The 13,295-nt window shown below is 37.7% G+C and overlaps 1 protein-coding gene across 12 annotated transcripts in view; it reads right to left on the bottom strand.

Annotated features, from left to right (window-relative positions):
• AP2B1 (adaptor related protein complex 2 subunit beta 1) overlaps positions 1-13,295 on the bottom strand; it is a 112,379-nt gene that overhangs the window by 28,140 nt on the left and 70,944 nt on the right. For all 12 annotated transcript variants that reach the window (XM_081027433.1, XM_081027429.1, XM_081027439.1 and 9 more), the window contains one exon: positions 7,989-8,118. In XM_081027433.1, coding sequence (XP_080883559.1) covers positions 7,989-8,118 — 130 coding nt within the window. The remainder of the gene's footprint in view (positions 1-7,988; positions 8,119-13,295) is intronic.

Below are 13,295 nucleotides of genomic sequence, written 5' to 3'. Positions count from 1 at the left end.
GGTGATAAAATGTTTTCATCTTTCATAACCAAGACTCCATTACCTACATATTACTAATGGAATATTCCAGGTCTGTCCTGTCCACAGGGATTATTTTCAGCACTGCATCTATCTGCCTGACCTGGAAATCTCTTATAGTTCCCAGAAGATCCACTTCGAGGACTCAGCCTCTATGGAAGCAGCATGTGGTCCCATAAATGCTCAACTGTGGATCTTGGAAAGACCAAAGGAAGCTTTAACACAAAACTTGTTTGGCTTGCACAACAGTCAAGAAAAGTCAGCAAATGCCACGCTGGTTTGCTTCATTCGGTGGAAGCTTCTGAAAGTCTTCCGTTTGGAAGCATTTACCAGTTTTTCTGGTACAATAGCTAGAGCTGTGGGCTTTCTGAGTGTGAATGGACATATGTAAGACACGAAATATCAGGGACAGGCACCATCTGCAACTGATTTTCTCACAGGTTGAGACTGCAACGTAGGAGTTGCAAGGGACAGAATTTTCTCAGGGCCATACACTGGCAAAAAACCCCCAAAACCTTTTGGCTGACCAGGATTTCAAAGAAATGAATAAATAGGATTGTAAGATTGTGTCCTTTGCAACTAGCATCTTCAACACTTCCTGCCTAATCATTCAACAGTTAAATGAACAGAACCGATGAATACTACCTTGTTTTAGAAGAAACATTCAAAGAGAAAAACCAAGAGACATTATTTATTTTCCTTAATTAATGTTCATCCTCTTATTGAACAAGTTATGTGGGCTCTTTAAGGGCGATAGGTAGAAATAACAAAAACCATATATAGGAAAAGACCAATTCTTTATTCACAGGTTCACCTCTAAGGCTCCTAACTAAAAAGCAGGATAAAAGGAAGGAAAGAAGAATTTTTATGAAGGTGCTATCACACTTTCAAGTAAAGATAGATTGAAAACCACATTTAAATTTTCTTTCTCCTCGAAGAAATTCTGCTGTAATTCAACACAAATATTTAAAAGCATAAATTCATAAAGATAAGGAAGAAAAAACTACAACAGCAATAAAACGTTGGTTAACTGTAAAACAGATGGATTAGGGCCGGCCTGGTGGTTCAGGTGGTTGGAGTGCCATGCTCCTAATGCCGAGGTCGCCAGTTTGATTCCCACACCGGCCAGTGAGCTGTGCCCTCTACCACTAAGATTGTGAACAACGGCTCATGGGCTGCCATGAGCAGCCAGAGGTTGGCCTGAGCTGCTGTGTGCTGTCCTGGGCTACCGTGTGCCGCCATGAGCGGCCGGTAGCCAGCATGAGTGGCCGACGGCCAGTGTGATCAGCCGGCAGCCTGTGAGAGTTGCCGTGAGTAGCCAACCCACGACAGGTGACCAACTGCCTCAGCTGGTGGGAGCGCAAGGCTCATAATACCAGCATGGACCAGGAAGCTGTGTCCTACACAACTAGAGTGAGAAACAATGGTTTGAACCGGAGTGGGGTGAGGGGAAGGCAGAAGGGGAAAAAAATAAACACATGGATTAGTAATAACACAACAGAATTCTCAAAGGCTCAAGACTGACAGCACCTCTGAAACTGTATGGAGAGGAAATGACAGGAGTGGATGTTAAAAGAAAAAGAATTCAGATGGTGTTAGAAACCTAGATCCCCACCACCATTCTAAGCTACCTTAGCCCTGTAGCCCCTACGTAAAACTAAAGGCTGATTCTTTTAGAGAGGATAAAATAGATGGCACTTTGAAGGGGATGCCAAGCATGGCTGAGGGGTGGCAGATTAAGTGAATGTACGCATACTGAACGGTAGACTCTCCAGCTCTCTTCCCCAACTTAGGTCCCAGAAGACTGGCAGAAAGCCTTTACTAAACAAGAGAGTCAAAGGTAATTTTTGGAAGAATTAAGCCAACCAAAAAGAAAGTGCTGACATAAGTATTCCAGCTGCCCTCATTGATGGGTTAACTGGAGCTCCTGTCCTGGGCCTCATGGTGTAGAGGGCCTTACCCTAATTCTTCTGTGGCCTCCCTGCAACCCATGGGTAGAAGAATCCACAGGGCCAAAGAGACTGCCCAGCTCGAGCACACAGAATTTCCTAGACAGCCACAGCACTGCACTGTTTCCAGGGCCTTCTAGAGATGCTTTCACTGGTCACTTTTCCTGAGGGTCAGTAAGCATACCCTTAGGTCCAAGAGATGGCCCAAGGGAGCAAGTGGGATAAAGGAGGAAAGTGGGCTATAAAATAGGGTTCTCTAGTTGTCCTTCTGAGTGAGCAGATGGGGAATTTTAGCAAAGAACCATATGGAAATCCTAGAATTGAAAAGTACAATATCTGAAATGAAAATTATACTGAATGGATTTTTGAAAAGGTTGTAGCCTACAGAAGAGTCAGTATACTTAAAGATAGATCAATAGGAATTACCCGAGCTAAAGAACAGAGAGAAAAAAAGAACAGCCTCAATGATCTGAAAGACAACATCAAGTGGTCTAACACACATGTAACTGGAGTTATGGAAGTACCGAAAAGAGATAATGGGGCAGAAAAAGATTTGAAGAAATAATGGCAAAATTTCTCCAAATTTGGGAGAAACTATCAACTTACATATCCAAGAAATTCAGTGAACCCAGACCAGATGAAAACAAGGAAAACACCTGGGTACATAACAGCCAAGCTGCTGAAAACCAAAGATTAATAAAAAATTCAGACAGCCCACAGATCAGCACTGTCCAATACAAGTTTCTACAATGAAATGTTCTACTTCTGCACTACCCAATCTAGTAACCACTAGCCATATGTGCATTTGAAATGTAGCTAATGCAACTGAGGAAACTACATTTTTATTTTATTTAATTTTAATTAATTTCAATTTATATAGCCCCATGTGGCTAGTGGCTATTATATTGAACAGGATAACTAAGGGGACTTACGAGATATCAACCTATCATAATATGTGCACTTTACTGATTCAAACAGTAATAAAAAAACAAAAAAGTTTAAGATATTGAGATAAGAAACTTGTACATTTGATATTTGATGTTAAAACACCGTTAGTTTAATGTGTTCAACAGTTATTGTGGTTATATTTTTAAAAAGAGAACTATTTTAAAGATATATATTAAAATGTTTATAAATGAAATGATATAGATGTCTGAGATTTGCTTCAAAGTAACACAGAACAGGGCTGTGGATGGGATACAGATGAAACAATATTAACTATAGATTGATAATTATTGAATTGGGTATTGAATGACTGATGATGATGGGTACACAGGGCCTCACTACAATATTATTTACTTTTGTAATGTGAAAATTTTTCCATAAAAAGCTTCTAGGAAGTGGAATAGAAGAAAGATATGCAAAGTAGGTGGGAAAAAAAGGAATTGATCCAAGAGGGTCAACATCCAAATAGCAAGACTTCCAATGAAAGAAACACAAAATGAAGGGAGATCTACAAAAAAGTTTTTAAAAATTCCCAAAATTGAAGGGTACAAGTTTCCACTTTGAAAGATCCCAATGAGTACCCAGCACAACAGGTGAAAAAGATTCACAATGACGAACACCAGTGTGAAATTTCAGAACCTGGAGATTAAAGAAAGGCTCATATAAGCTTTCACCGAGAAAGAGTAGGGGACAGAACAGATTCAAGAATCAGAATGCCTTCAGACTAGGAGGAAAGTGATCTAGAATGTTACACAGAAACCGTCAAATAAGTATGAAGATAAATAGGACTTTTTAAACCAGGTGAAGTCTCAGAAACTATTCTCTATATTCCTATTCCCAAGAAACTACTGGAGTATGTTGTTCATCAAAATGAGGGAGCAAACGAAGAGAAGAAAAATATAACTGAAGACCAAACATAGAAGAGAGGTGAAGGGAATGAATCACCAGAGTGATGATGAAGGGAGATTCCCAGGATGACAACTATGTTTCAGGTGTTCAAGGAAATCAGTACAGACCGGAGCTGGTCAAAAGACTCCAGAAGAGACTCCAAGAAAGTGAAACTGAGAGTCTCTTTAAAGGGTCTGATCTTTTTGTAATTTGGGATTGAATTATAGTTAAAAAGAAGCTCTTAACACAAAAAAATTAAGCAAACAGACAACTATTAACCAGTAAATATCCAACTACTTACGAAGAGTTTTATGGAGGGGGGGGAAAAAATCACACTTTATTATATACAACTCACTTTTAAGGAGCATATACGTAATAACTATGTATAGTGCCAGGTGGGTACTGCTGAATATGATGTATATACCTGAGACTAATATAATATTGTATGTTAGCTATATTTTAATAAAAATCTTAAAAAAATAAAAAGGCATGTAAAAAAGAGTATACAGTTATAATAATGTAAACACTGAACACTGATTAAAGCGAATTCTAACTCAGTTCTATTACGAAAAAAGGAGGATAAGAAATATCCATGTAGATGATGTCAGTGAGTAAGGAGATGCAGACGAACACCTAAGATGGAAAAATCCAGAAGTCGTAATATAAACATATTATTTAGAGATAGAAAGGTAAACATAAAACATGGAAGGAAAAATTGGGGACTATTTCGGGAAGAGAAGGCTAGGGACTGGGTTTTTCTTAACTAACTATAGAACCAGTTGACTCTTTAAACTGTGTTTTTATAACCCTAATAAAATTAAAACTTGAAAGAACGGTGCTATCAACGTTCTCATGAGAGTTTACAGCCCAGTGAAAAAGGAAGCCAAGCACCTGCAAAGACCAGGATGAATACACGTTATGTCATAATTCTATTGTCTTTTTGCAGACACGACCCTGAAGAAACAGTCACTTTCCAGGTGTCAAGTTTGAAGAAGTATGTTGGGAAAATGTTTCTATGCAACTAATACAAATGAAGTGAAAAACAAGAATATCAAAGTCAGAGAAAACTCATTTAGCAATAATAAAAAAGGTTTTTGTTTCATTTAATATAGAGGGAATCAATTCACTTTTTTACGGAATATAATAATTATATGATATAAATAAAGTCAAAAGAAGCTCCCAAAAGGGCAAACTAAACTTTACTTTGTGTAATATTTATAACTTGGATTCACAAAGGCTTTTTTTTTTTTTTTTTTTTAACAACCAATATCAGTTAAAAAAAATTTTTTAGGTTCAAATCTCTGCCAGGTATTTAATTCTTGTCTCTAAGTTATAATCTATTTTATATTTGAAGAGGGAACAGTGTCTTTTTAACCTTTCAATAGTGCTTCAAACAGACTGTAAGCCATTAAGTAGTTTGATGAGCATTTTAATGAAAAGTTTTTGTACTAAGTGTTACATTCCACTTCTGGCATCTGCGTTTGATTTACTTGTTCTATATATTGATACCAAATTAGCCAAAATAGCTAAAACCCACACTGCATTCAAAATTTCATTGCCTCAACCCCCAAATATTCCTATCTATCCCTGATTTTATGGTCTAGAATACTAGGAAAGTACTAATTTTTCCTTCATGAGCTTTTGGATTTAAACATTACGCAAATATAATGTTTAAACGTCAGTCAATCTTTACCTGGATCTTTATGGTTTAAGCTTGTTGGAGTTAAGATTTGATTCTTTTTGTTCATATTAGGACAAGGGAAGAATGAAATCTGAAATCTAAAGTAACCTATCCATCTTACATTTAGCCATTAGTTTCAACTTCTACCAGCAGACATTAAGTAGAGCTGTTTATAAGGAAAGTTTTTCTCTTTTCAAGTTTTTGCTTAAGTTCTCCATTGGGAAATGCCAATTAATGAGAAAATAGCCATAATTATAACATCCCTGAAAGAAGAGAATCCATGGGGAAAACTTGGAGAATCAGTAGTTGACTACAGATGGAAATTTTTTTTCCCTAGAGAAGCTGAGATACTTTATTACATTCTCCTTAGATGGAAAATGCTTAAGTTTGCTTTTTATAATGTCAGGTTTATAAAAATGAAAACTTGTTAGTCCTAATACCGTATCAACACTTTTGACGGAGGGGTCTGGACTAAGTAAGATTCATCGTTTTTTTATGAGGATTCTTACTGGGGATGTTCATTTTATTGACTACGAAATGGAAATGCAAATAGGAAAGTAAAATGACATTCATTTATTTACTGTTTCTTTTTTAAGAGCAGAAAATTTGCCCTGGTTTCTGTGACCCAAATTCCCTTTTCTACTTCTAAAGTAAAGCATTCTTGCGCTCATGCTGACTGTCCTCAAATATTAGGCTTGAGGCTCTGTGGGAAAACAGGAGGTTAGATTTCAATAAAAAGGGAGCAGATGCAGATTTGGGTTAGTTAGTTACTTCAGGATTCTGTGCTGGAAAAGCCCCTTAACACGTTACTCTCGTCATAGTAACAGCCAATTCCATCTACACAGTAATCCTTGTTTTGTTCCTTTAGTCTGAGCCAAGTTATATTGTGACTCACTCATTTTCACTTAAATCATTATACCCTCTGCTGAAAAAGAGGCAGGCAACTACTGTGGCGACTAGGTAGTTAGTGAACTGGCAAACAGGCTTGTTTTGTTGGTATTTTAACTACTGAGGGACGTTAGTTTTTAACTCCAAGTACTTTTACTGTTGATGTTTCAACATCAGTACTAGGATCTCACACTGGTTATTTCCAGAAGATTAAGCAACAGGATCTCACCTGTCTTAACTGGAAAGTGGAAAGTCGGTATTTGTCTTTAATCATTTCAATATATTTTATAGTCTCATTCAGACTATTCTATCATTTCAAGTTCTTGATAGAAGGAGAATACCAATCCTCCTCCTTGCTTTGTCTTCTGTCTTCACGGTGCAGTTTACCTTCTTTTTTTAAAAAAAAATTTTGTTGTTGTTAAATCGTGAGCTCATTTTTGGTAGAGATTTTCTTTTTAGTTGAGAGTCCTGAGGGCCCTAAAGTTTCATTTCACCAGTCCTGGACCAATTTTACATTGATGTATTGATTTGGAGAATACTGCCCCTACACAGCTAGTATAAATTTGGACTATGTACCCATATATTACGCTACGGTTGGCATAATATTGGGCTCTGGATTTCTCACAAGAGGCCACCAAGATCCCTGGTCAGAGAGAAACTTTTCTATCACTTGTCCGAGTGAAAATGCTTTTCTAGTTCCTTTTTCAGGTTGGCATAATATTGGGCTCTGGATTTCTCACAAGAGGCTGCCAAGATCCCTGGTCAGAGAGAAACTTTTCTATCACTTGCCTGAGTGAAAATGTTTTTCTAGTTCCCTTTTCAGGTAAGTTGCCCTTCCATAGGCTCAGCTTTACTCGTATGCAGGATCAGTTATAGTTCCCCACCTCAGGCTGGTCCAAGACTCTCTCTCCTGTCCGTGAACATTCAAATCCCCAACTTCTAGGGTTTATTCCTGAATTAACATCCCTTTAGGGCTGCTACAGCTTCAGCTTACAAGCTTACCACTCTGCCTTCATGCTGTTTGAACCCCAGAAGGCTTATATTTCAAGAGAAATTAAAAATAGATAAAAAGTAAACGAAACTCTAAACTAGTACTTAAACATTCTACAAAATTCAATGTCTTCAAGATCGAGAGGCTTTTGTGGACCCTGATAAAATTCTGAGCTCCTCTAAGATTCTGCTATACTTATCCTAGCTATGTGCTAATAGAGAGTATTTAAATCCAGATAACTATACGTGGTTGTGTGTTTAAAGATAACCTCATAATTCTCTACTGCGATCTATCATTATATAACATTCAAAATTGCTATGAAAGTCTTAAGAAAAAAAAGTTTGTAAATAAGATCTTAAGTTTCTAAATGTTTGTTGAATAAAAGAATAACTTCTAAGTCAATGCGTGACTTTTAAAAAAACTAAAACTCTTTTTCATGCAATTATTGCAAATCCTATTCTATGACCAACTCTAATATACAGAACAGCGAGGGGTTGTTTTATAATATACATATATATATGCATATGTGTGTGTGATACACACACACACACACACACACACACACACACATATAAATAAAATTGGCAAGATGCCAGCCTATATCCCCCAAGTGAAGTACAACTCTAACCTGCAGGTTATTCAGAGGCTCCATCTTCATGACTGGGCCTAAGGTGTTGAGAGGCAGGGAGACATCGATGCTCTGGTTTGGCATCAGTGGTGTGTGGATGGCCAGAGGTGTGCTGGGGATGACACCAAAGCTAGGAGAGAGGATGAAGAAATCCCAGAGGTTAATCAGGGGGCAGGATGTAGCCACATCTTTGGGTTTTAATGGCTTTTTACTCCATTTGAAGGAAACACAATTTTTTTTTAAAATATTAAATGAAGGAATAGTAGGACACAAGGTGCTCAATTCTAATTTACTGTAACACTGATTACACCATAGTAAAGGAAAGAGAGTTCCTGAGCAACAAAGCCCAGAATACTACCCTGGTTTATCTTCCTCTTCCACAGGAACCTCCTGCTAATAGTTAGTCTTGCAAATTCCAACTCATTCAAATAGGAGTATCAAAATGGTAGATACACAGCACCTATTCAAAGACACTATTCTTAAAAAATGGAAGAACAACAGTACATCTTTCTTATTGATGAGCAAAACGTACTTGAAAATGCAATTATGGAACATTTATACGTGATGTTAAGGGGAAAATACACTTAATGATGCAATTGCATCAACAAAAGAACACACAACAGTGAAGCAAGCACCTGAGGAAGAGATGGCCAGAAAATAGGAGAAGGTGAAGGGGAGCCAATAAAACTCAGAAAAGAAATTATAATACAAAAGAATAAATCATGTTAGAAATGAACTGAACTACATCATAAGCATAGAGGCAAAAAACACACAACAAAATTTTAGCAAATTAAATCCAGTAATTCGTAAAAAAGATAACATATCCTGACCAAATAGGATTTATTCCAGAAATACAAGATTGTTACAAATCTGAAAAATTAATGTAATCTGTCATATTAATACACTAAAAAAGAACTACATGATCATCTTACTAAATGCAAAAGCAGCATCTGGCAAAATTTAATGACCACTCATAATAAAACTAAGCAAACAAGGAACACAAGGGAAGTCCCTCAACCTCCATGAAAAACCTACAGCTAACATTGCACTTAATGGTGAAAGACTGAATACTTTCCCCATAGAACCAGAACATGGCAAACATGTCCCTTCTTACCATATCTACTCAACATTTATGGGCGATCCCAGCTAGTATAATCAGGTAAGAAAAAGAAAAGGCGGGACCAGCCTAGTGACTCAGGTGGTTGGAGCACCCTGCTCCTAACTCCGAGGTCACCGGTACAATTCCCACATAGGTTTGTGAGCTGGCCCTCTACAGCTAAGATTGTGAACAATGACTCTCCCTGGAGGTGGGCTGCCGTGAGCAGCCAGAGGCAGGCATAGGCTACTGTGGGCTGCTGTGTGCTGCTGCAGGCCATGGGCCAGGGAGCTGTGTCCTACACTACTAGACAGAAACAACGGCTTGAAACAGAGTGGGGGGTGGAGGTGGAAGAAGTGGGGGAGGGAAGAAAAAGCATAAGACTGAAAAGGAAAAAAATGAAACTCTCTCTATTCACAGATAGCATGATTCATCTATGTAGAAAACCCTAAGGAATCTATACAAGGACCACTAAATAGAATAAGTGAGTACAACAAAGTTGCAAGATACAAGGTGTGATCACAAAATACAGTGAGAAAAAAATTTATTACAGTAAAAGACACATTGTCATTTATCCCCCTCAAAACGCTCCCCCTTGCTTGAAACACACTTATCCCATCGTTCTTGCCCCTTTCTGAATCTTTTGTATCTTTAGTTGGACTGTTGTGGCTGCCTTGATGTCCTGAATCATTTTGACTTTGGGGAAGATGCCAGATCCAGTGAATAAGGTGGATGAGGACACACGGTCATGTTTTTATTTGACAGAAACTGCTGTACCAGAAGCGATATGTGACACAGAGCGTTGTCATGATGGAGGATGAAGTAAAGACACTCATGACAGAGGACTTCCAGAACTGCTTCAGAAAGTGGCAAGAACGACGGGATCAGTGTGTTATCCTAATTAACACACTTAAGCGAGGGGGAGCATTTTGAGGGGGATTAATGGCAATGTGTCTTTTACTGTAATAAATTTTTTTATTTAGACACTCACCGTATTTTTTAATCATACCTCATCAATTCTCCCCCAAAATGATCTAGTCACTGTACTCAATCGAAATCCTAGCAAAGGACCTGTAACAGCCAAAACAATTTTTGAAAAAGAATAAAGTTGGATAGTTTATACTATCTGATTTCAAGACTTACTATGGAAAAAAGTTTACTTTGACTCTTACTTTATACCATATTTTAAAATTATCTTAAAACAGATAATAAAAGTAAATTGTAGGAACTAAATTTATATAATACATCCATTAAAAAACATAGAAAAAATAATCTAACTGTGGGTCAAAGATTTCTAGACATAACACTAAAAGCATAGTCATAAAATGAAAAATTATAAAATGAACTTTATTTAAATAAAAAACTTTTAATTTTTGAAAGACACTGTTAAGAAAATAAAAGCAAGCCACAGACTGGGAGAAAATATTTACAAGCTATATACACCACAAAGGACTTGTATCCATAATGTATCAGGAACTTTTATTACTTCCTAATAACAAAATAAAAAAAGGGGGGGGGGAACTTCAGCAGATACTTCCTTCACCAAAGATAGAGGAAGGCCAATAAACTTATGGGGAAAAAAATGCTTAATATAATTAGTCATTCTAGGAAATATAAATTAAAATGAGATACTATTAGGTTGGTGCAAAAGTAATTGCGGTTTAAAAGGTTACAAATTGCAAAAACCGCAATTACTTTTGCACCAACCTAATAATGCATGTATATCTATGTATAAGAATGCCTAAATCTGGTAAGGATATGGAACAGCTAGAACTCTCACACTTACCATATGACCCAGCAATACCATTAGTAGGTATTTACCCAGAAAAACTGAAAATATATATCCACACAAAGACTTGTAGGTTTTATCTTTAGTCATAAAAGATAAAACTGGAAACAGTCGCAAATTCCACCAACGAGTGAGAGGGTAAACAAATTGTGGTACATTTATCACTGGAATACTTCGCTGGAATACTACTCAGCAATAAAATGAAATGAACTATTGACACATCTCAAAGCATTATGCTAAGCAAAAGAAACCAAATGCAAAAGACTCCATACCATGTGATTTCATTTACAAAAAATTATAGCAAGACACAATGATAGTGACGGAGATAGAGCTACACAGAACAGAAGAGATACCACAGTAACCAGTTGAGACATAAAGAACGAGAAAAAGCAAATAATATAAAATAGAAATGAGAGAAAATAATCACCTCCATCCATGAAACACTCTAGACAGAAGACGAAGTCTAAATCTCATCAATCCTACAGATTTGCCTCCAATTTACAGGTATAATTAGCAGAATCTAGATTGTGAGAAATTCCACAGATAAAGGACCTTTTTTTTTTTTTTTTTACAAAATAAATTTCAAGGAAAAAAGACAGGAAGAGAAACCTACAGTTTAAAAGAGACTTAAGACACTTATCAACCAATTGGCATGTATGGGGACCCTACTGGGATCCTGTTCAGACAAAACAAATTGTACAAAACTACTAGACAACTGTAAAAGTCCACTGATTGGATATTAGATGATATTAAAGAGTTTGGTCAGTGTTGTGATTCTGGGTAAAAAGGGGTCACGAGATACACACTGTAATATTTATAGATAACATTAGAAAGATAGTATATATAAAAGACAATTTAAAAGCCATAAATGCATAATTCTCTGAATAAGAAAATCTAGACAATGGAATAGTACAAATGTTTAAACATAAACCCTGAACACTTTCCTGAAACAGGAGACTTCAATGTACATATGGACAGGACACCCTTATTCCAGGAAAGGCTGACCAAGATTGGATAACACTGGGAATATCCTAATAAAATAATTGAACTTCAGGGGCCAGCCCGGTGGCTCAGGCGGTTAGAGCTCCGTGCTCCTAACTCTGAAGGCTGCTGGTTCGATTCCCACATGGGCCGGTGGGCTCTCAACCACAAAGCTGCCAGTTCAATTCCTTGAGTCCTGCAAGGGATGGTGGGCTCTGCCCCCCTGCAACTAAGATTGAACATGGCACCTTGAGCTGAGCTGCCGCTGAGCTCCCGGATGGCTCAGTTGGTTGGAGCGCATCCTCTCAACCACAAGGTTGCTGGTTCGACTCCTGCAAGTGATGGTGGGCTCCACCCCCTGCAACTAATAAGATTGAACACCACACCTTGAGCTGAGCTGCCTCCCGGATGGCTCAGTTGTTGGTTGGAGCGTGGGCTCTCAACCACAAGGTTGCCTGCTTAATTCCTCGAGTCCTGTAAGGGATAGTGGGCAGAGCCCCCTGCAACTAAGATTGAACACGGCACCTTGAGCTGAGCTGCCGTCCTCTCAACTACAAGGCTGCCAGTTCAACTCCTGCAAGGGATGGTGGCCTGCGCCCCCTGCAACTAGCAATGGCAACTGGACCTGGAGCTGAGCTGCGCCCTCCACAACTAAGACTGAAAGGACAACAACTTGAAGCTGAACGGCACCCTCCACAACTAAGATTGAAAGGACAACATCTTGACTTGGAAAAAAGTCCTGGAAGTACATACTGTTCCCCAATAAAGTCCCGTTCTCCTTCCCCAATAAAATCTTTAAAAAAAAAAAAATAACTGGACTTCAAAACTATGGGGAGCCAGACAAAATGATCAAATGATTTATATGGGGTGGGGCAGAAATCAGTCTGGCAACTGATTTTTCCACAGGAATATTCAATGACAAAAGCCACTGGAGTAAAACACTTAAGAATTTGAGTCAAGAATTTTCAATTATAAAGGTCATAGCTTTGACCCTGCAAGAATTCAAGAACTGTTGTTCACAGAAGCCCTTTTTGAGGAAGCTACTAGAAGATATCTAAGAAACGACAGTGGAAACTCAAATAAAATGACTGGCAGTAAGCACAAATCCAAGACAAAACAAAGACAGGGATAAAGGTGGAAGAATAAAAGGTAGAAATGATACAATTTATAAAAAGGCGAGGAAAAGAGAGCAAGTGCGTACAAAGTAGAATAAGTTATTGGCCTCATCTGTCATAACTGGAGGTCAAAGACGACAAAACAAGCAGCAGAAATTTAAGCATATTTAAGAGTACAAAAGTAAATCCCAGTACTATTGACATTAGGTGTAAAATACACATTACAATAAGAAATCAACAGACCACCTGTACAAAGCAGGGAGTGATAGTATTTTATAAAGGAAAAAGATTAACTATCACAACAAAAATATAAACTTTTCTAAGTA

The sequence above is a fragment of the Rhinolophus hipposideros genome (assembly GCF_964194185.1).
Source record: "Rhinolophus hipposideros genome assembly, chromosome: 20".
Classification (NCBI taxonomy): domain Eukaryota; kingdom Metazoa; phylum Chordata; class Mammalia; order Chiroptera; family Rhinolophidae; genus Rhinolophus; species Rhinolophus hipposideros.
Note: the sequence above shows the minus strand (reverse complement) of the source record. Positions and strands in the feature narration are given on the sequence as shown.